The sequence below is a fragment of the Semicossyphus pulcher genome, unplaced genomic scaffold (assembly GCF_022749685.1).
Source record: "Semicossyphus pulcher isolate SPU_LCO1_2020_fin unplaced genomic scaffold, fSemPul1.0.p SCAF_15, whole genome shotgun sequence".
In the NCBI taxonomy this organism is placed as follows: Eukaryota; Metazoa; Chordata; class Actinopteri; order Labriformes; family Labridae; genus Semicossyphus; species Semicossyphus pulcher.
In genome coordinates this window covers 24,112,169-24,136,780 of record NW_027211659.1, presented here as the reverse complement: position 1 = coordinate 24,136,780, position 24,612 = coordinate 24,112,169, and the positions used below count along the sequence as shown (strand labels likewise).

General features: G+C 40.6%; 1 protein-coding gene across 6 annotated transcripts in view; it reads right to left on the bottom strand.

Moving 5' to 3' along the window:
• Window positions 1-24,612, bottom strand: part of gulp1a (GULP PTB domain containing engulfment adaptor 1a) — a 97,538-nt gene that overhangs the window by 33,890 nt on the left and 39,036 nt on the right. For 3 of the 6 annotated variants that reach the window (XM_069663127.1, XM_069663133.1, XM_069663132.1), the window contains one exon: window positions 2,460-2,540. In XM_069663127.1, coding sequence (XP_069519228.1) covers window positions 2,460-2,487 — 28 coding nt within the window. In that variant the 5' untranslated portion in view covers window positions 2,488-2,540. Of the gene's footprint in view, window positions 1-2,459; window positions 2,541-8,611; window positions 8,699-9,413; window positions 9,513-24,612 lie in introns of those variants that run through there. The other 3 variants (XM_069663128.1, XM_069663129.1, XM_069663131.1) reach the window with 3 other exon arrangements.

Sequence of the window (24,612 nt, the reverse complement as noted above, 5' to 3'; positions counted from 1 at the left end):
AGTCAAAAAATTTAAAGGGCCAGTTCACCGTTTCTCAACCTCAGTCCTATCATGCTATTATGGGGAGCTATTGCCATTATGATAAAAAAAAAAGAAGCCATTTGGCTCTGTGCCTTTGGAGGACGCTATCTGCTTCTCCAATGGGCCCTGGAAAACTTCCGCCAGACTATGTAAAACGCATCATATGGTGGAGGCCAGGGAGCTTGATGAACTACACTTCCTCAATCCTAGGACGCCCGCCTCCGATGTCATGTCTCGTTTAAAATCGTCAGATTTGAAATGTAGACTGCAGACCTGAAGATTTTTTAGACGATCCGCTGGTATATTCTATTTCGGATTCTGTACCGCTCTGTGCCATTGCCTGCAGTGAAACGGTAGTACTTTACTCCAGTGTCGCTCGCTAGGCCGTTCCTTTCAGAGGGAGGGGCGCAATGCATGCTGGGTGTTGTAGGAGTGTAGAATGAGCGAAACCACAAGCTGTTTGTACAACTTTCGCCACAGCTATGGCACCAATTTCAAATATTATTGCTTCTATCGATTACATAGAACACCAGCTTTGACTGACAGTGGCTTTTTCCAGGTGCGAACTGCTCCTTTAAATATCAGTTCAGTCAAAAGCAGTTATTTTTAATGATCCTGTTTAAATTGATCTTAAATTTAACATTGAACATAATTTACACAATATTTAGGGTGTACAAACTTTAGGGATTCGAAGCATTTGAAGATAGTTGAAGAAATGACCTCACAACAACAAAAATACCAATGTTAAGCCCAAAATATGAGACATATCTTAATAACTACAAAAATAAACAGTTAAAATTACTTTTAGAATGTTAAGAAATATCATGTTCAATTATGTTGTTATTTATGTTGTATATAAATTATGTTGTTATTTTGTTTCTTCATGAAGAATCGTTTGAGAACAATATTTTTGTGGTTTATTTTGGTAACTTTATAGAAAAATAATGTTTTATATGTATGACACAAATTCAATATTTTTTATAATTATTAGTATTTTTTGACTTACATAAGCTGTTAGCTGAGTTCGTACAGATTCGAGTGATATGAAACATTTGAAGATATTCCAAGGAATGACATCACTATAAGCAAAAATACCAAGGTGGGCACTGGTGGAACATTTCTACAACAGTTCAAAGGGTTCAACAGAAAGCAATGGTGCTGCAATCCCATCACACACGATCAAAGAGAAATTTAATGTGAGGTGAGAAGGGAATATTGGCCATCCCCGATCACCATCTCTGGCTCTTAAAATAGACGACCTAATGGCTAAAAGTGAATTATGACACTCAAATATCATTAAAGCCCAGCGCACCACCTGGGCCCCGAACACTTTCCCAACACTGTCCAAGGCTTCTCCAGGTCTGCTGATTCACACAGGAGGGAGGGGGACAGATGGTGGTAAACACATCAAGCTGTTTTTCAAACTGCAGTTCCAAATATCCCCTCCTCTGCATCTGGGCGGGGTCACCTCAAGACTCTGTGCAGTTGCACGTCCACCGTCACAGTCTAACGCTTACACACACATCCTGCCACACGCAGGTTATGATTCTTGTCTATAAATGTTGCGGTCTGTTTTGTATTCTGCTCGTACTGACAGTTTTGTTGTCCTTTGTAGCCTGATGGTAATGAATCATCAGAATGCCAGGACAGTCAAACAGCCTTTGAAGCTGCGCAGTTCATGATTTGTATCAAACAGTTCAATCATTTCATGAGCCAAAAGAATGAGCATAAACATCACTCAGTTGTTTTTTGGTTGTTTTTCATTTGGAGCTTTCCAGTTTGAAGACTTTATAGCTGTGCCAAAATAATTAATCGTATGGGGCTTAAATAAAGAAGACTATTCTAGTTTGCAAGTTCAGATATGGTGGATAAAATCAGAAAACAGTTTTTGCGCAACATTCACGGTATAAAGTTATAAAGTGTGATATGTACACCTTTCCAAAACAACACACACGAGAAGACAAGCAGTGAGTGAGGGTTTCCTCCTTGGAGTCGTATCTTCTCTTTGCTGTGGCACAACAAACATTTCCTTTTGTATTTGAAAAAGTTTGTGAACAGAAATACTGAAGACAGTGCTTGAAATATGTCGACATCATCTGGTTATTTTTTTTAAACTTTGGAGAGCTCCTCCAGAACCACATAAGACATTATATAACTGTTTGCGTAGGAGAACAACTTGTCATAATGACGAAACTAAAATTCTTTTTTCTGAATAGCTGGATTGCCCCTTCAAATAGTGCAATGTCCACAAGCTTGTGTGTTAGAACGCACGACTGTAAGAGTGTTTACTATTGACCAGGACCAGTGACTTGTCCTCCACACCAGTGTTCCTCTCTCAGACGTCTAAAACGGTCTGTGTCCGTCTGCAGTAGCTAAAAGAAGCTTTGCTAAATCAGGCAGTTCCATAAGCTAAACAAGCATCGGTTATTTCTGCTCACCTTTTTTCCTGTTGAAGGCGCGGTTCATAGTGGAAAATGTGCGTCTCCAAGGTCCCTCCTGAGTATCTGCCTATATTCCACCTGGAAAAAGCAGCAGAGAGAAGAGAGTTAAAAACGGCCTTCCCCTCAAGTCTTTAGTTGGCAGAGAGTCTAAAAACAAACTGTAGTTTTTTCTGCAAAAATCACCACTCTCTGAGAGCGAGGTGATGTTTAGCTGTCAGGATGTGTTGGAAGTAGAGGTGCCAGTCCATCCGTATAACACTAGTGTACCACAAGGCCACATCATACTCAAAATCTGGAAGGCAATCTTGAGGTGTTGACAATAAAACCCTTGTAGTCCTTAAAGTAGTACGTCTGAAAACATGTCTAAGAATGGTGTACTCTGCCCCCTGAAGACCTCCAGTTGTCTTTTGTTGAATCCCTGTACTTTTATATTTTAACTTAGCATCAGCATGGCAGGCTTTAAACTAAACAGAAGAGTATCAAAAGACTCTTTGGTGGAGAGCACTCAAGGGTTTATGCCAGAAGCCGAACAATCAGAAGAGGTCTCCTCCTCTCCGAAAGAGACCGGTAAATAAAACCTGTGAAACAATTTAACAAAACAGTTTTAAGTCAAGAACAGAGTCACTAGCTCACTAGCTAGAGTTCAATTCCTTAACAATCCTAAAACCGTGACTTGTTTTTATTTCCGCCTGACAGCCGAAGCTTGTGGAAAACTCTGTTAAAGCATGAGACTGATGTAGGCTGATATAGAAGTTCGGTGTGGTGCTAAGTTAAAAAAAGGACACATAGTCGAAGCTTTGAATTTAACAGCCAAATCTGTTAGGATGGGTACAGCCCTAATTAAATGTATCATTGTTTGTTGCATTATTTTCTACTATTTCTAACAGAACTAGGGCATTTCTTTCTGTCGTAGTGCTACATGTTCAACACTATCACCAACACACATTCAGCTGCCTACACAACATTCACAAGGCAGAAAAATTTAAACTGTATCCACGATGTTTAGCCGTCACAAAAGAGGCTGATGTTTTGTTACTAATCATCTCAAGAAGTCACTAATAAACGTATCCAAAACAAAGACAAGATTGGAATCCAGCATTATTCTTCTTTTACAATTACATGGATATGGATAAAGTAAGAGATGAATGTGGGCTGTGGTCCACGTCAGTTTTCATCTTCCCTTAAAACGTACTGTAGTCGTAGCAGTGCGGCCAGGTTGTGCGATGACACAGAAAGCGATACACTACAATGAAGCTGAGCTGCATAAAGGAAAAAGGAACAATTTCTTTTACAAATGCAAAACATCTCAAATCGGACACTTTGCCTTGACTGCTATCAGACCTTTGCATAAGTTCCCCATGAGAGCTCAGCAATCTAAAAGGACTGCAAGGACAAACTGTCCAGCACTGGGTAGCTGTCAGCCTGCTCTACAATCAATATTCTTTACTCTTGCACTGTGGGAAAATATGCAAGGCGCGGCTTTCTGAATAACAGCTATTTCAGTCCTTGCCTTTGCAAACAAATTAACTGGTGCACGGGCAATTTAGAAAATGAATTAAAATTTTCCATCTTGGGCATTTTCCATTTATCGTGGGAAGCCTGAGCTATTACGGGATTTTTCGTGAATGGAAAAAAAAACCTGCACATGCCTCTAAACCAAACCGCTAACATTTTTATGCTACCACAGGCGATAAAAATCAAGGTGTGATTCATAAAAACTATGACAGCTCTCTACGTGAACATGCTCGGTGATCCATCTTGGGTTGGAACATAAAAAACTAGAACTAAGACCTTACTGTTGTATGCCTCCGCAAACAGGTCAAGTTTGTAAGAACCACTGCCTCGATTGTCTATCATAACTCTCTCTGTTTCTCTCTCTCTACCAAATACATCAGTCATTAAAACACATTACGAAAAAAATGACTTGACTTGTTGTCCTTTTTCCGCTGTTTGTCTGCATGTAAGTTCATTGAGAGAAACAAAAGTTACTGCAAAGAAGCTACAAATTATAAAACCTGAATGTTTCACGTACATCTACACAATCGCCAATGTTTTTCGGTGAGCACACAAGTGTCACTAATTCAGTGCTCCACAAAATGTGAAATGTGGTAAAAAATAATTATAGTGCTGTTGAATATTGACAAGAAGTGAAGACAGAAAGGTTTACAGGGAGCATTATGATGTCGCAGTGAGAATGAACTGGTGGGAACATCTCCCTGTGTATCTGGGCAGGTCACAGAGACCCTGACCTTTGACCTCTAACAAAACTTTTAACATATCATCCCTGAGTCAAAGTGGAAGTTTGTGTCAAATATGAAGGTGTTTCCTTTAGGGGTTTCTGAGATATCACTTCACAGGAAAAGGATGGAAATAGTGTCAAGTGACGGTCACAGTGATGATGACCTTTGACCTTTTGAATAAAAAAGTTATCCCTTCATCGTTTTGTCATATTTTAATGAAATGTTGCCATAATTAGCACGGTCATCTGGATTAAAGTGCTTTGTGGGGTCACAGTGACCTTTGCCCGTCAAATTCTAATCGCTGCATCGTTGAAGTGAAGGTTTCTGCACGGTGTAATGAATATCTCTCAAGGCTCCCCTGAGATATCCCTTTCACAAGAATGGTGTGGACAAACCCTCAGTTCATCCTTGAGTCCAAGTGGATGCTCTTGACAAATCTGACGATATTCCCTCAAGGCATTCCTGAGACACCATGCTAACAAGAATGGGACAAAGGCTCAGACATCATTTGTAGCTTTAATCCTTCAAAAACTGTGTGAAATTGAGAACTGTTCCAGCACACTGGAAGTTAAAAACAACATTTGTTCAGAGGGCGATTAATTATGCATACCAGTCTTTATCTCAAACATGATTACACAAAGGCATACATGGATAGGAAGGCCTGATCTGAATCACAACTGCTGATAATTTTATGTGCATAAATTAATTGCAAAAAAGAGCCCGATCCAAAAGGGACCAAAGGCCAGTCACACCTGATTCAAGCTCAAGTAAGGCTAACAAGTCTTGATCCAACATACGGTGGAGCCCAACAGCCCCAAATAGAGAGAGAACACCAACACTGGCAGCATTTTAATGGGACTGTAATTAACAAGCAGCTACGGTTAAAGGTGTGGAAACACATTCATAGTCTATTTTCTTACTTTATAGCTCCCAATCTCTAAAGCGTATCCAAAAACACATTTTCCACACAGATGACTGATACCTGATAAAACCAAAGCACCTTCGGCACAAGAACACAGGTACCGGGTCAAGTCTCAGTCACAAGGTGGACTTGTGAAGACGATGGATTTCTTTTATGCCCCCTTGTGTTCTGTAGTGCATTTTGCCTCACTGACATTTAATTAAAAATATTAGGACTTAATTTTGAATATATTAGCTGACTTTGTTAAGAACAAATTGAACAAACAGGAGCTGAATACTTGAGTCAGTCCCATATGCACATTTGGTTCAGTTCGGACTACGACTTAGATTCTGCATAGTCATTGGCTGAAAGGGCATTTTATAAACAATACACCGTAGTTATGTTGCTACTTACTTAACACACCATGTCCGGTAGACACAAAGCTAAGTAGTGGCTAGGTTGTCTTGATGGTGGCCATCTGTCATAGTTTAATGGTTAAATAGTTCACATTTCCTCTCATGGGAAGTTTGACTTGGGGCTATGGAGCATGTGCATCGTTGCTATGGGTACTGTCCGAACTGTCACTTGTTTTTGACTCCGCATTAACAGCCATGTACGTAGCAATATTTACGTCACGTGGACCCTCGTGTAAATGTGGGCATGGAAAGTGAAGCAGAATTAGGTTGGCTCACACTGTTGCCAGACTCTGGTGCTGTTCCGCACAACTTCCCACCGGAAATTTGGGCATTTTTCATTACCTGACACTTCAACAGACTTGAGGGATCTTTGTGCTACTTAGCCATATGCTCGACACAACAAACAAACAAAAAACTGTGTGTGGCATGAAGTATGTCCTTTTGAAAATGAGGTTTTATAAAAGACATTACCAAACCATTGTCCTTGAGGCTGAGAGACGAGATATAAAATGTAAAAACAAATTGATCGTTGTGAGAAGGGAGGTTAATGTGACATTAGATTTAGCTGAATCACAGAAAGGTGCAGTACATAAATGATGGTTATGCTGAATCACATACTTATATTATTGCTGAAAGAGCTAATGACCAACCACCCTTAAAAAATACACATTCACGACAGAACTATAATTACTTTAGAATTTGCATTAAACTGGCCCCGCGATGATAAGCAACTGTCCCCTTAAACTGAAAAATGAAAAGCCCTGAGCTGAGGACTTCATAACCACACATAATGATATACAGCATATAATTGAGGTAAATGTAGTTTGCAGATACAAATACAATGTATGTGGGTTCTCACAGTAAGGGGATATTTTACTGCAACAGAGGCCCTGGAAAGGGCTGGAGAAATGTTAAATGGAACAAGCTTAAGGGTGGGGACTGGGACATTCCTCAGTCTGCAAAAACAGAATATCTTTGCAGCTGAAAGAGACAACTTGTATTCTTTATTTACAGGTCTGACATGCTGCTGTTGAAACGCTGCACGGGTAGATGAACAAGGACGCTCCTACTGTTTACATTTCACCAAAGATAGCGAGAGAGGATTCTGCAGAACTCAGCAGCAAACTACTCTGCAGTATCTGGACTGCCAAATCAAGACCTTGGCAGTGGTGGCCTTGGTGCTTAGCCTTAGAGATCCAGCTTTTTGGATTTAAGTGCTCAGCTGCAAAACAAGTTAATCTTTAAAACAAGCTAGATACGGTTTAAAGTTTAGTCACTACTTTAAAGTCAAGGAGGCCAACCCCTTGAGAAATTCTATTAATCAGCGTAGGATAATGATGTGTTACCAACTATACTAGTACCAGCAATACTATCTCATGCTCCAACCATTCAATTCAAACTTTTGCCATAAAACTAGTGTCATTTATAAAATCAAGTCCCAGATCTTCTGTGATTCTAATGTTATGTTAAACGCATGAATCTTTGCATCCTGTCCTAATTTTTGCCTCCTATGTTGCAAATAGGACTGAAAAAAACAAGTTTGGTCTAAAAATAAAGTCTTATTATCGTCATTATCATCATCATAATCATCAACATGTTGCTGCAAATTGCCCCGCATTAGCATCAGCCTCCCTTTAACGGCTGCTGGTAATTTGTATAGTGTCATTATGTGGTTTTGTTTTGGGTTAATTTTCATAAAGCCATGGAAGAGAGAAGAGTCAGTGGGGATCTTTTCGTGGGAGGACGATGGAGGGGAATTGGACAGCCTCCCTTCATTTCAATCATGGACAAAAAAAGTAGTGCAGCCGTGTAGAGGTGGCACACCTGAGAAATAAAGCTGAAACAGTCATTTAGAAGAAATGATTGAAAAAAACTCCCACTGGAGCTGTGCTGGGTGTTTAAGAAAAGGACAATAAGGCATATTTGACGTTACAGTCTCACAGTAAAATGTCAACAACAAACAAAAGATGGGAAATATCTTTTTATGTACGATACGAGTCACTAAACGATCCCTTAATCGGCCTTAAATGATCTCAGTTTGGCAACAACCACAGAAAGGCCTGTTGGAAGACAAAGCCTGGCTACCTCTGTGTTTGTTTGAGACACCCTGTGGTGCAGGCCAACTCCTCTCCTGACACCTGACTGTGATGTCACTCCGTTTGATTGACAGCTTCAGTGTCTGCCCGTTTTAATAGCTTCCTGTCTGGTGATTCAGCAGCACCCCCCTTGGGAGAACTTTCAACCCCAAGACACACATCCACACACCTACACACACACGCACACACACACACATACAAACTTAACACAGAGCTGCAAACTTCTTCAGTCTCCCTTCGATGTTTACCAGCTGCAGGGGACGAAGCAGGTTAGGTCTGCTCATGTATACATGTAAAGCACACATATATGGAATGTGCTTACAGTCTCTCAACGGCATATCTGTCTTATAGTATTCTCATAAAAAATTAGCACACAAACAATAATTAAATAGCAATCAAAACAAGATAATACAATTACGATCTAACAAGATACTCAAGTAAAGTCTGAACATACAAAAGCTTGTAAAAATACTTACATACCCCCTTTAATACTCACAATATGCAGTCTGAATTGTGTCGTGAATTTTTTGTGAAAGTAGCGGAAAATATGACCCGACACTTACTGAGAAAATCATCCCCGATACACACACACAGCAGAAATCATGTCCAGAGTAACAATTCACCTTCAGTGACTCAAACAGTTGGAATTTGGCTGGGGAAAGACTCTTTCTGGAAGTGAGCGCGACCTACTTTGACCCTGTGGAGTTTTCTCTCTCCAGCCCAATCCAAAAATGAATCCAAATACAGACGTTGGACAAAAAACAATGTTTGAAAATGCTTATTTTAAAGAAAAAAGAATGGAAAGGAAGAAAGCAAAGTCAGCGTCCCCTTTTTAAACGCCTCTCAGCCAGTCACTAATCTGACCCATATGCACTGAAAGGCGGCAGGCTTTTAACATGGGATAGAAACAGAGCATGCACTGGGGTCCCAACATAATGCCTCAGTAAAGAAAATCAACAAAGATCCTTTGTTTTCTTCTCTTTGCTCTCACCCCGGCTCTGGAATCTTGCAGGCTAAGCGCAGCACATAAGACATCGCAACTACAATCTGTTTATGAATTTAAGTCCCAGAATTCCTCAGTTGAATAAACCGTGGTGTCTTGGAGTCTAATCTAAAAGCCAGGCTTGCTCTCTTGCAGCTTTCCTGCCACTTTAACTCCTGTGGATCAAATGCAGCACCCTAACATACTAAATCAGAGAAAAGCAGCGCTACCCTTTACAGGGAGTGGAGAAAAAAAATAAAAGATCTACAGAGAGAAACATGCAAACAACTACAGAGCTGAGATAAAAGCTACTTACTTGCCTTCAAACCGGGAGGAATAGTGAGGAGGAAGTTCCAGCGGATCTTAATAGTTTTCAGCTGTGGGCCAGATGGTGGTACACTAAGGACCGCAGTAAGGAGAGATGATGGGGTTTGCAAACTCAACAAGAAGCTTTTGCCTAGACACATGATACTTGACATTCAAACCCAACTTCCTCCGCCCACAGTTTGTCCAGAAGGATTCTTTTGGAGGTTTGCATGTGAAAAAAAAAGAGACCCCTTTCTACAGGAACTGCTCCAGTGAGATGCACCATGGCATACCAGAGATGACCTATAAAAGCCAACAGGCGAGAGGTTGCCGGCTGACCCTTTGCTGCAGCCTGTGATTCATCATTGAGCTATGTGCACTGGCAACAGCCTTAGGTCGACATCTTGGCGTCAATCAGAACTGCGTTCTGGCCAAAATATTGTGAAGCAAAAGTCACAATTCCTCTTCAACACAAAGACGTAGAAGCCTCCCTGTGAGAATATGTCAACTTAATAACAGCCTTTCCTCTCCCACTGCACTCCTGACACATTCAGGGCACAGAAATGTGAATCCTAGCACCTACAACAGAGTTACACAACTTTAAAACCTGACAGATGATTGGCCTTTTTATCACAGATAGAGATGAACTGTGTCTGTCAGAGTAAAGTGCAGAAGAAAAGGTCAATACATAAGCTCAATGTTGGAACTGACAAACGTGAAGGTGAGATCCCATTTTTTGTGCTTCTAGGAGCACAGCGAGGAACTGTGTGGTGTTTTTTCTTTATCTCAACAACTAAAACTTTATTAACACATTGTCTCCCTGGTTTATAATCAGGAAACTCTCTAACACAGCATCCGACAAAGCATTTTGACTGTCTTAATGTACAAGTATTTAAAATACAAATCTTGAAGAGCTCAGTTTTTTTTCTCTTTGGCGCCACCTATGGCGATAAGAGGTCATTGCAGTTGAGTGTTTGGACGGTGTCTTTACTTAACGTTTGGATTCTTTGTCTTTATCCAGGAATTTGTTGCTTTTTACTTCAGTAGCTCTTGCTTTCAAAGTTTCATCCTCGTCATCAATCTTTTCTTTGTTCAGCCATTGTACAAGTTTACTTTCACCTCAGCAGAGACTGGAAAAAAAACTCCACTTCCTCTCTGGTGATCTAAACGCTGCTGGGTGATTGACACAGCTTGAATTTTTTCTTGATGGTGTTGACTCACTACCGCTTTGTGACACCAAAAAATGTAAGGGCACTGGGCGACAGGGTCAGTTACCCTTGTTCTGACTCATTTTGCTAAAGAAGCGGACTTAAAGGGCCAGTTTGCCGGTTTTAAACCCCAGTCCTATCATGCTATTATGAAGCTAACGCCATTATGGTTGTAAAAAAACGCAATTTGGCTCTGTGCCTTTGGAGGACGCTATCCGCTTCTCCAACGGGCCCTGGAAAACCTCTGCCGGGCTTGCGTAAAACGCGTCATCTGGCAGAGGCCAGGGAGCTCGCTAAACTACACTTCCTCAATCTAGGACGCCCGCCTCCAATGTCATGTCTCGTTCAAAATCAATCAGCAATCAATGTCCTTGAGTGGAAACAATAGTATTTCAATCCAGTGTCTCTCGCAGGGCCGTTCCTTTCAGAGGGAGGGGCGCAATGCACGCTGGGTGTTGTAGGAATGTAGAATGGGCGAAACCACGAGCTGTTTGTACAACTTTCTCCACAGCTATGGTGCCAATTTTAAATAGTATTGCTTCTATCCATTGCAGAGAGCTTTGACAGACAGTGACCTCTTTCCAGGGGCAAACTCCTTTAACTTTAATATTTTAACTTTAAGAATGAAAACTGACCCCAACAACTGAAGACTTTAAAGGGATTTTAAAGGAGAGATGAACTGTGTATTCACATATTTTATAAAGATTACTTTACCAAAGAACAAATGTGAGTTAAATGTGAAATTTATTATGAAAAGATGAAAAGGAAGTTAATACTAACTGTGAAGGATCCCATCTTCACATTAACGTTGGAGATGCACAGCTGTCACTGGTCAAGAGCCAAAGTGGAATCTTAAATGTTGGCCTTTAACAGGTTGCACAACAATGGAGACATTCATCCAAATATAACAAGTGTACCCCGGAGCTTGCTGAATGAATTAAACTTGATGTAAAGTCGTATTGAGTGTGTCATACATGGAGCAGTTATACCATTGTTCGTATGTAGCATGTAGCAGCTCAGAGGAAAATAAGCTTCAGGGATTCTCTTTGGGACAAAAACAGGTTACAAACTCCAGCCTGCCATTTTCCAAAGGTCATTCACACCGATTGGAGGCATTTCTTGTTCTTTTAATGGTATCTTGTTAGAGATTCAGCTCGGTCAGGGACTTGGGTGTCGGTGTGTTTTTGCTGGCCGGCAGACCTTTGGTTTCTGCCTGAGAGAGCATTTAAAAAAGGGAGGGTCTCTGGTTTTTTCACTGCTGTGCTGTTCACACTTTATTTTTCTAAGGTTTTTCTGAGCTCTGCCCTGTATCATTTCATGTTTGCGTCTTGTATGAACAGCTGCGGCGGTGTAAGGGAAGTGGCCGGGCCAGACGCTTTCCGGGAAAGTGGGGGCCCTTTATGCTACACAGACACAAATAAAACAGGGTAAAAGAAGTAAAGGACAATATGCTCCATTATACAGATAGTTGATGAAATCCATAGTACTTTTCTTCTTTTTGTCAGCACATATTCAGTACAGTTGCCTCTACAGTGCTCGAAGAGTTTTAAAGATATAAAAGTCAATTGTTACATATGATTTTGATGAAATTTGCTCATTCTGAGAGGCAAATAAGTTCAATACAGCAGCAAAGACACATTGAAGACACAAGAACTCAAACGCATCTAGGTCAACAGATGAAAACAATACCAGTGAGTCATCCTTTCAGACTTTGTTTAGTCACGAAGCTACGGCAAATACTTTTTATCTTTCTTGTTCCAGTTAAATAAAGTGAAGCAAATAATTAAAAATACACAAGATTTAAACCCTTTATCGAGCTAACATATATTTCATTACCAATGTTTACAGTCTGTTTGGTTTACAGATTTACACAACTTCAAAGACCAATTATTTCTCTGCGCTCTTGGATTTGCATGTGTGCGCGTGCGGCTGTGCGTGCGTGCGGTTGTGTGTGTGTTTGTGGGAGTGGGTGGGAAAGCAGGAATGTGCATCTCAGTGAGAAACATCTCAGTGGATTTTCATTGAGATTTGCAGCCTCCACATGATTTGTGTTCCACCTAAGCAGTATTGCAAAGTAGCAAAGTGTGATAGCGTTGATGTATATTCATGACATGGCGAATGTGCATTCCTGCACCACCTACTGCGATGACTTCAGCCAACACTGAAGAAAATTATCTCCATCCACTACTACTCTACATTGCGCAATCTTAGCTCAAAGCCACAAACAAATGTTGACTTTAAATGATTTATATCCATCCTGCCCTTCATCTGAAGCGTATATAGCTGACAGGAAATGAGTTTCAATTTCTGGCTTCATGCAAAACAAACCAAAAATAAATATTATTTCAAGCATGAGTTGTGAATCCAGACCTAAAGCTTCAAAAGCACATATATCAATGCCAGCACAGGCTCTATATTTTCATAATAAGACAGTGTGGAAAAACAAGCGCTGTAATCCCTGGATAAGTGGTCTGACAAAGCTTGTTATCAAATCATTCTGTCAACCTACGATTTACAATTTCTAATATAAAAGCCAGTGGAGCTCATGTGAATGTTTTCTTATTTTTTCCATTATACAAAGAAATGTGCTGACAGCCCCAGTCTGCTCTCACCCACCTGAGTATGTTAATAATTGCGTTTGATCTTAAATGGGATGCGTGTGTCAGGCGGTTTGCAATTTGCATAGAGAAACGCCCCAGTAAACCCAGAAAGAGGCAGCAGACTTGAAAGGCTGTGTGCAAACTGCAAAGCAACAAGCCACTGGCATTTGACATGTTACTTTCAACTCAGACACTGGCCTGTCAAAATATTGATACTCTCTGGTTCTCTGGATCGGCCTCCTGCTGGGCCTGATAGATGATAGGTGTCATCAGCATTGGTGGTAGCAGTTAGTTCCTGTCTCCTAAATAAAAGTTGGAAATGTTGGAAAATTCATATCATATTGTGAAAAACGCATCAGTTAGACACCCAATGAACAACCACCAACTTTTTGTGCAGCAAGAAAGAGTTATGCACTCTCCAAGCCAAGATTTCATTCTGTGCATCACATTTTATTTGGCGGTTGACTGAATGGAATTGGTTACTGTGGTCTGTTGGCTTCATAAGGCTGTGCTTATACTGTGCTATAAAAACATCAACATGTTACACGCTCATATTGACAATGAGGCTGCTACACAAAGTGCCAGGGTGCTCATGATCTAATCCCACGGTTCTCAACTGGTGGGTCGGGACCCAAAAGTATGTCACGGAGCTGTTTTCAGTGGTTTATTTTGCACTTTTAATTCTGTTGAAAAAAGGCCGTTAATTGAATGATTTGTAGAGGGAATATGTTCCTCATGCTGCCACCTGCTGGTCATTTTGGTTGACTATAATATTGTGATATTTTGTTCCGTCTCAGGTCCAAACTGCACCATTTTTCTTGGAACAAATTTGAGAGGTTGAGAAATTTCAGGGGCTGCACGGTGGTTAGCGCTGTTGCCTCACAGCCAAGAGGTCACTGGTTCAAACCCCGGTTTGGGCAAAGTTGGCCTTTCTGTGCGGAGTTTGCATGTTCTCCTTGTGCATGCGTGGGTTCTCTCCGGGGTCTCCGACTTCCTCCCACAGTCCAAAGACATGCCTGTAAGGTTAATTGGTGACTCTAAATTGCCCATAGGTGTGGGTGTGAGTGCGAAAGGTTGTCTGTCTCTATGTGTCAGCCCTGTGATTGACTGGCGACCAGTCCAGGGTGTACCCTGCCTTTTGTCCAATGGCCCAATTTGGAGTTCAGTCTGTTGCCCATGGATACGTCAACATGCAGACAAGAGATCGAACCTCTAGACTCCTGATTTGAGGACGACCTGCTCAATCTCTCAGCCACACCTGTTATAAATGTTATAACTGTTGTCTTTTGTAGTGCTTATGTGCACTTTGTCCAACATCTTAAGTTAGCAGCCTGGTGGCACTGCTAATATCTGCTTGATAGCAGTAAACACAAAGTACAGCCAAGGCTGATGGAAATGTTGTTAGCTTTGCAAAATTACATAAATAAAATAAAGTACTGGATACATTTTGATCTAGTGAAGTTACATGCTGGAAGGTTAAAACAATTCATCTTGAGGTGGACACAAATGTCTGCACCGAATTCCATGTCAGTCCTTCCAGCGGTTGTCGAGCTATTTCGCTTAGAGCCTCAAACATTCATTTGCTCATGGTTGAGGAAAGGTCAGGAGGTCACTAAGCTATTAAAGACTCATCGTCTGGGGACCTTGAACCTCTGTAAGAGATGACATCGGACACTGGACATTGTCATTCTAACCGTCATGCTGCCAGCTTTGCTAAAAGCTGTGTCTAATATGTTCCCAGATGAGCGAAGCTTTGCTACAAATACTCATGAATAACATTCATATGTAAACAGGGATGCTTTAGTCAGCCTGCAAAGTATTTAAGCCCAGAAGTCAACATAGAGTAAACGGGTAAATATGTGTAAATATGGAACAGGATTACCAGCGCTCACTTTTTCTCTACAGTACATCACAGCTGTGATTCTGTATTCACACAGTTCATATTCCTCTGGGTAAGAGTAATGTGAAAATACTGTAAGTGTAGTCTACTGTAAGATTCACTCTCACGCTTAAGGAAGTATTTAAGTGCACTTTAAATTACATTCATTATTCATCATTACGGCTATCTAAAGCCATCTGCTGAAAGAGTTTATAACTGTATAAAGAAACACCTGCTGATAATTCTCTCAGTTTGTTTACGGGCTGCATCTAACAAGCATTTGCATTTAAATGAATCTGCTGATTATTTTGTTGATTGGGCGTTTATAGAGCGATAGTAGACCATCGAATATCAGAAACTAGTGGGACATTTCTCTAAAATCCTCACAACTATAAGCTTTACTGGGGAATGTGTGGCAATTTTGAGGGGACAAAAAAATCCCAGATTAACGAATTACCAAAATAGTTGCTGATCATTTTCAACTAATAATTTCAGCTCTAATTTCATTAATTATATTTGTCCATTTCACGCCAACCATGCAGCCAACTGGCGGCACAAAGGAAAAAGCAAAAGCAGGAAGAAACCCCTCCACAATATCTGTTAATAAACTAATAGATTATAAACGTGATGTGTACAAGGGGAAACATCAGAGCTGAGTGTTTAATCTGCCACAAGAAGCGCCTGCAGTACCTCTGGCAGCCACTAGACGGCTAAAATTAACTCAAACTTTATTGAAGTGATTGAGAAAAGCCTTAAACCCTTTTTTTTGGTGAGATATTTAAAATGCAGACACATCTCTTTTTGCTGAATACTGCAAAACTTGTTGTTTGATGTTTATCTGCTTGATATATTCTGTTGGTTGCTCTTTAATGTTTTTTTTTTTCTAAGGGCCCTTTCTATGTAGAGTTTTCATGTTCTCTCCGACATGCTCGTTGGTGACTCTAAATCAGTAGGTGTGAAGGTTGTCTGTCTTTATGTTTTAGCCCTGTGATTGACTGGCTTCTCGCCCAGTGACAGCTGGGATAGGCTCCAGCCCCTCTGCGACCCTGAACAGGATAAGCGGTGTAGGTAATGGATGAATGGTTGTCTTGTCCAAGACTCCCTTGTTAAAAGAGTTTTTCCTTGTTTGTTTTTTTAATCTGAACTGAAATACTTCTGGTAAAAAAATAATGTCAGCAAAGATCTGTATAACTGACACGGTTTGTAATGACCTTGTTTTACAGTGAGGGAAATAAAGAAGCTGCTTATACAAACATACTCCTCTTCCTCTGAATGTGGGTGTTTGACATGACCTCTGCTGTCTGAATGTTTATCATGCCTCTGTGGTGAGAGAGGGAGGGGGGATTTATGGACAGAAAATCAACACAGTACTAGGCAGAGATGTGGACTTGAGACTTGGTGACTTGGACTTGAGTCGACTCGAGTCACTGTTTCGATGACTTGAGACTCGACTTGGCCTTGCAAGTTAATGACTCAAGACTTGACTTGACTCGAGGCATGATGACTCGGATGACTTGAGTGTTTTCATAAGTTTGAATGTCAGCTGTTTAATATAAAATGATTGTCAGGTTTCTGTCCAACTATCAAGTATGTATGCAGCGCAAACTGGCAGTCAAACTCCTCGCTATGGCAACATGAACATCAAAGCCCCCAGCTACCTGATGTTTTCTCCCCAAAGAGAAGCCTCATCAGTTGTACTCATTACTACTCAACACGGTCTCAGACCAGACCATCATCATGGCTGCGTCTGTGCCAAGATAATACAGATACAATTCATAGTCATACTTTTTGAACAGGTTATATAAATTGGCTAATAATATCATTATTAGACGGGCTACTAACACGTTGTTTTTTCTCTTTATAAAGACCTGATACTACAGGTAAGAGGGCTGTTTGGGTGATAAAGAAGTGACATAACCTGTGAATTGACTTGACCTGCCCAAGATAAAATGACCCGAGACTTGCTTGAGACTTGGACCAAATGACTTGAGACTTACTTTGGACTTGAGCAAAGATAACTTGGTCACAACACTGGTACTAGTACACACACACGCGCACTCACACTTGAGTGAAAACTTGAAAACTAGACCAGCGTGCCCCTCTAACTAAATCAGATCTAAAAAATGTTGTATTACATCTGATGTATTCAAATGAAGATCTTTTTAAGAATTATGCATTCTTTTTTCAAATCTTAACATAAAAAGCTCCTCAATTTATAATCGCATTGCGCATACAGTAGCCTAAAATCGGTGTTAAAAAAAGGAGCACGTCTCACTGGAATCAATTTGCCTTCAAATTGTACAAGAGGAAAATTCAATAGGTCATGAACTGGCCTTTTTTTGCTGAATGTACACCAGGGAGCTTATTTAAAGAGACAAGCTGTGCAATTCCATGAGGCACAAGGTGAGAGCAGGAATCTGTCTGCGGCTAATGTTCCTTTTGTCACTGCAGAGCTACACACTTGCTCTCGACAGCTCGAAAGGTCATGTTATGTCTGCTGTTATGTTGTACTATTGATGGGAATAAATAAACTTGTTTTGTTTTGACGCAGCTGTTATCTCATATTTAGCCTCTCTGCAGGAGTTTGCATGAATGCAGAATTGATTCGTAAATTTTAAACACATTTGTTAGTTACAGCTCAACAGATAGTGCCATTGGATTATTTCAGATTTAATGACCTCAGGTGCAACAATACAGTGTTTTTCTTACCATAAGGTTTCACACAGCCTTGAGAAACATTCACGCAGTGTCCAGGTTTCTCTTGGCATTCATTAAATACATTTCATACTGGGAGGAACACAAACATGTTTTTCTTGTCACAGAAAACCTCTATATGCTGTTTTTCTTTGAATTAAAGTCAATAGAACAAAAAGTTTGAGGCATGTCAGATTGTTCAAGGCCACTGCAGCTTATTTGTGCTGGCTGAGTTTTATGGGGCTATAAGGCAGAATTATGACGGCAACTAAAACTGAGTCACAAACCAGAAGAAGAAAGAAGAGACGCTTTGAGGCTAAAAGTACATCAAAGAAATTCTTTAACTTTTCAAATGTCAACACCTTGTGAGGTTTCCTTCTCTAGAAAATCTTATGTGGCTGAGCAAGTATAATACGGTATATAGTCCAGGTGATGTGTGGAAATTATGATCACCTTTTCATTACTTCTGTAAAGAAATACCCTCAAAGATTTTCATTTAAATAAATGTCTGTTACGTCACTATCTATCGCTGAATGAGGTAACACAATGGTGATTGAGCCTTTGGCCCACTGATGAAAGCCTTTGCATTTGCAGTATTACAGACTGGGTGACTATCACAGAAAAAATCACAAGCGGCGCCCAGTTAGTGACGCGTTTTCCATCAGCCAGCAATGGTTGGTCTGCCAGAGGGTAGGCGGAGCTAAGCGGCTGCTTTTCCGCTCTCTGCACGTGTTGCGAGTAAACAGTAATCTACTATGGCTGAACAAACAAAGAAAAGATGGATGACTACAGATACAACTTCAACAAGAAGTGAAAATCCAAAGAAAAAGAAACAAACTCGACGCTCAGATGAAGGCAAACAGTCTAAAAAGGAAAGCGACCGTCAGCCAGGAAAATCAAGAGTTATTACCGGAGCCAACCGTGGACGTCACACATGCAGCACTGTCTGGATATCTGGGAAGTGTGCTCCCGCAATTACCGTTTATCACCATAGGTGTCGCCAAAGAGAACTAAACTGAGATCTTCAAGATTACAACTTTAAAACTGGATACAGGCGATGAAGATTATGATGCATTTGTATTTGGTGTCATTGTAATCCTTGACCATCATAGCAGATGGGTACGCCTCACCTTTTCTGAGTTATCATGTTTGCTTTAGGAGATATGACACAAAGTACATTATTTGATAATGGTGGAAAATAAAATGGCTGCCATGAGGCGTTGGTTGGTGGCCCCAATCTGTACAAGCGAGGCAGCTGTGGCTAAGAGGAGTCCAAATTAGTCCTGAATGAATGCTGATTAGCTGATTAGTGACCTTGCATGGCACTATATTAGTGTGTGAATGTGTGTTTGACAGGATGAATGTGGCATGTAGTGTAAAAAGCGCTGTTAATGGACAGAGGGCTAAAAAAGTTCTAAGTTCAGTCCATTAACCACTTCATACCCTTCTGCGTTTCATGATTGTAGTTTAGCCAAATTACAATATCAACTTTTATGTGCTCTAACTGAAACAGGTTACTTCACTGATCAATGGTCATCGGCTAAAATGAGAACCCTGAATATAATTGTTGCATATTGCTTCTGAGGTAGGTCTGTATTATGAGTTACAAAGTAATATGAAAGGGAAGAATTTTTTAAATGTTAAGCTCCTGTGAGGAACTTTCAGTCCGTGTTGATTTTGGCGCCCCCTGTGGACAAAGCCGTACCTCTTATCCCTTTGCTGATTTTGTCCTGTGCATGCTTAAGTGGTGGTTTTTAAAAAAAAATCTCTTCCTGCTTTCTTTAACAGTCATATGTATCACTCATTTTAAACTTCTGCCCTGGAAAATGTAAAAACAAAGGCAGCATGCAGTTAATCGCTCTGTCCCCCCCCCACCACCAGCAGTTTCAGGTATTAAAAAAACTATTTAGAAATAATCAATCTTGTCGCTGATGGTCTGGTTTGCTTTTGTAGGTCACATAGAGTCATCAGAATTAATTTCAGTCTGTTTCATAACCAGAGAAAAACTCCTCACAGGAGCTGTAATCAAGTGTATATCAGTTCTTGGACATACAAACAATAACTCTCTATCAAGACAGGACTGTACGTACCAGCCTTATATTTGTGTTTCACTGCATTTGGTTCAGTGCTCAACAAGGTCACACGTCTTCAGAGAGCACTGCACCACTCAGCTACTTTCCCCAACCTTGAGTGCCAACAAAAACAATACGTTCACCTCATTGTTTAAAGGGTACGTTGGTGAAACAACTTTCAGAAGAATGTATTTGACCCTTCTCAGACTCTTCAGTTCATAGTACTGAACCCTCAAGGAAAATCAGTGAACTGTTATTGGGGCGGCGGAGAACTGAAATACACTGTCCCTCCCAATTACATTGAAATTGGACATGCTATAATACACAAAACTGGAGTTACAAATTTGAACTTTTTCTTTTAAGCCGATTAGCTTATCTTTTTAAATGGTGCCACAGAGATCAACATGCTGCATCCCTCCAGGTTTGGTTTAAATCACACCTATGGTTACTTAGATTTTACTCAAGATACAATGCTGGATGAAAGGCTCACCAAAGCTAAGGTCCACACTAGGTTTTAAGTGTGTCCTTCACAGTTCTGCTCTGTTTGTGTTATGCTAACAGTTTGAGGCGATGATAATGTCTGAGAGTCCCAACGTGGAGCAGGAAGAGTCATGGGAAATTAAGCGGCCCTCAATAATTTATGCTTTTCAAGGCAAGATATGATACAGCGCGACCATAATTCATGTTATCTGAATCCTTGGAGCTGTCGGGAGGTTAATGAATTTTACCAAACATCTCTTTATTGGGCGGCTGCTTTCTCTAGCAGGATAATCAACTCTCAACAGGGGGCCTTCAAAGTTTCTATGTGACATTTAGATGTAGTTGAACTTCTGACTAAGTCATGAGATCACTGTGATTATTATAATTGAACATTCTTGTTATCAAGGTAAAAAAAAACCAGCACAAACTTGACACAAAAAAGTGAAGGACATTTCCACTGTCGTGTCGTCTTATGAACACATCTGATACAACCTGTTCCCCTTTGAGTGAGAGAGTTTAAAAGACAAAACATATTGAAAAAAGTATGCAAGTTTTGCTGGTACTTAACCCCTGTGCCACGTACATACAATTTAATGGCTTGGAGCAACCAGAGCAAAGAGAAATGGTTAAGTCTTGTGTAAGGAGATGCCAGGTGATGACTGGGGTAGAGAAGGGTTTGGGTATTTCAGATTTCCATTGGCAGAGAACAAACATGCTGAAAGGAGGTCCTGGATTCTGTATCAGAAGAGGTTGGAGTTAGCTGGGCTGTTGATGCTGTCGAGCATTGCGGCTGGTGTATCAGTGTTCCATTTATAAATCAAGGTTAGTGTTAAATATTTGAAAGAAAGAATCTGTGCTTTTATAATGAGTGCCTCTGGTTTAAAAGCATTAAAGTGGGTCAGTACATAACTTAACTTGATCTTGGTAATGCTAAGGGATAAAAAAGGTATTTAAAGTAATAATCTGGAAGATTTTCATTTAAATAAATGTCTGTTAAGTCACTGTCTATCACCGAATGAGGTAACTCAATGGTGATTGAGCCTATGGCCCACTGATGAAAGCCTTTGCATTTGCAGTATTACAGACTGGGTGTCTGTGGCGACCTTCGGGGAAAAGAAATCCCAAGCGGCGCCCAGTTAGTGACACCTTTTCCATCACGCAGCAGTGGTTGGTCTGCCAGAGAGGGTAGGCGGAGCTAAGCGGCTGCTTTTCCGGTCTCTGCAAGTGCTGCGAACAAACAGTAATCTACTATGGCTGAACAAACAAAGAAAAGATCAATGACTACAGATACAACTTCAAAAATAAGTGAAAATCCAAAGAAAAAGAAACAAATTTGACGCTCAGATGAAGGCAAACAGTCGATGGAAAATCAAAAGTTACAACCGGAAGTGTGCTCCCGCAATTACCGTTTATCGCCATAGGTGCCGCCAAAGAGAACAAAACTGAGATCTTCGAGATTACAACTTTAAGTGAGTCTGGACCAGCAGTGAGCTGTCACTGTTGTGTAGATTTGGTTTATCAAAGATGCTAGCAAAGCAACACAGTACATAAAATAAGCACAGCAGAAATATCAGAAAGGTTACCGAGTTAAATTGTATATCTTAAAACTTTGCACTTACGGCTAAAAATGACAACAGAAATAAACATGTTTTTCGAATTCACATAGCGTTTTATCTCCGCTGTATGTCTGGTTATGTGAACCAGATTTCTTCCTGAATGTCACTGTTGTTGTTAGCCCAACGACAAGGTGATTCAGACTATTGCTTGGGACAAAAGCCAAGAAAAAGCCATTAGAAAAAGCCTGATAATAGGGGTTGCTCGTGGATGCAGAAGGTGGGAAGTCCGTTTGCACACAGATTTTGTAATATCACACCTTTACCTTAAATGTTTGTGACTGCAGCTCCTTGGTAAATCTCTTCAGAATATCTTATGCAAGTCTGAAAATTACAAAAACAACAGAAGGGTCCTTCAGATGCTCCTCCAGATGGGAGGGATCAGGAGGAGGAGCAATGGCTTTTGAATAGTGTATATGAAATATGTTGTAGCCTGTTGTGACTCTGACATGTTTACCCCTTTGGGATTTCTGTGTGAGAACTGATGGGAAAGTCATTGTTTTCAAGTACTTAGTCATTTTTATGGAAGTTCTTATGGGCAAGCACTGCACCACAGGCTCTTTGGGTTTAATGCCTACAAAATAGCACAAGCTAGATATACTCTAAATTCTATCCCAGTCAGTATAAAAAAAAATAAAATGATAAACATATTTAAGAATTATGCAGTGGCCTCCAGGAGTGTGACTTTGCGAGGGAAACATAATGCAGTTTGTAAGTACCTACAGCGTCAGGAGGGGACCACTGGCTGAGCAGTCAAGGAAAAAAGAATATAACAAACTCCTTGACCATGACCATTCTTTGACTTGTGGTTGTCAAAACTTAAAAAAAAAAAAATGCTGGCACACTACGGGTGGCACACTGCACAAACCCGTTACCCTGGTGATTTCCATGACAGATTTCGCATTCAGACACACACAGAGAAAGAGTCTAGCATTGCCAATGGACAAATGTATTACAGGGGCGAAACGAAAAACAGCTGACGCGTCAGATACCAACAAGACGACGTCGGGCGACGTTAGCGCTGACCAACCGCCAAAATCCAAGAAGTCAAGACAATATGATGACGATTTTCTTGCTCTTGGATTTACAGCGCATATGGTCGGAGATGAAGAGAGACCTGTCAGTGTTTTATGTCTGAAAGTCTGACAGCTGCAGCAAAAATCTGTTTGTTGTTTTTCTTAGCACAGATTGAACTTTATTGTTATTGTTCTGAAAAAGTTATTGCACATTTTATTATATTTCTATTTGAAAAAGTCTGATGGAGCAATTGAAATAGTTTTTCTTTTTTGCACAGCAAATTACTCAGAGAAAAGTGAAAAGAATGGTCATGATCTTGACTTTCTTTCAATAAAAGTTCAACTTGTTCAATTTCCTCCAACAGTCCAAAGACATGCTTGTAAGGTTAATCGGTGACTCTAAATTGCCCATAGGTGTGGGTGTGAGTGCGAAAGGTTGTCTGTCTCTGTGTGTCAGCCCTGGTATTGACTGGCAATCCGTCCAGGGTGTAATCCGCCTCTTGCCCAATGACAGCTGGGAAAGGCTCCAGCCCCCCCGCGACCCTTATCCCACAGGATAAGCTGTATAGATAATGGATGAATAGTCAGCTTTGGAACAACCATAGAGGCCACTTTCAAAGTGTTGGAGTACATTTCAGCCACCCATTCCAGCCACGATGAACAAGATAAAAACTGACATAGTTCCGATTTGGCATGTTTTTTTATGGCTTTCAGTGCTCCTCCTGCCTTCCAATAACAAGGACACATCCTCCACAGCCAGCATTTCCTCATCCGTTTTTAAACTTTGGATAATTATCTGTTCCTTCATATAATTTCATATGATTACAGTACATAGAAAGGGGCAAAATTTGCCCTGAATGTCTGCATAATGACTTATTTAAGTACGGGCAAACGGCACCGGAACACAGAGACGCTGTTTGCTCTGCAGCGCACTTCGCGGTGCATTTAACCTTTTGCGTATACTTCGAGAATTAGGCGGAGACTTTTTTTGTTATTTGCACAGGCTTAGCGGGTGCAAAAGCCACGCAATCCTTTGGTGAATTCCGCCCTGAGTCTACAAATAGTCCCAGGTGATCAGAAAGTGAAACAACAACATGTGAACTTAGAGTAAGAGGCCACTAAATGTCCTCTCTCTGAGCTGGTATCTGAAGCAATGACACCTTTTACAGTTTCTTCAAAGTGATCCCAAAGAGTTCAATCATAATGAACAAATAATCTATAAGCTGACAAATCAATACAGACATTACGAGTCAAATTGAATTGTCTTGCTCCTAAACACATTCACAGGGTATAATAGCCTTGTGATGCTTGCATTATAAAGCAATTGTCCCCAGAGAATCCAGAGCGTCTGCCACCAAAATCTAATTTAGATAAGTACATAAATCACTCGAAAGTGGAGAAAATGGTTGAGAAATGAAGAGTAAACCTGCTGAAGGCTTCAAAAAGAGAAATCCCAGTGCAATTACTACAACTATGACCTTTTCAATGGTGAGGTTACAACTTACAAAACATCTCCAGCCTAATAAGTATCGTTATACCAACCTTAGTCTAACTCGAAACTAATCTCTGACATGTTTAACAACTGCAGCTGTAATTTTATGATATTTAAAATGTGCAGAAGGATTTCTAACTTCGGCAACAAACCCA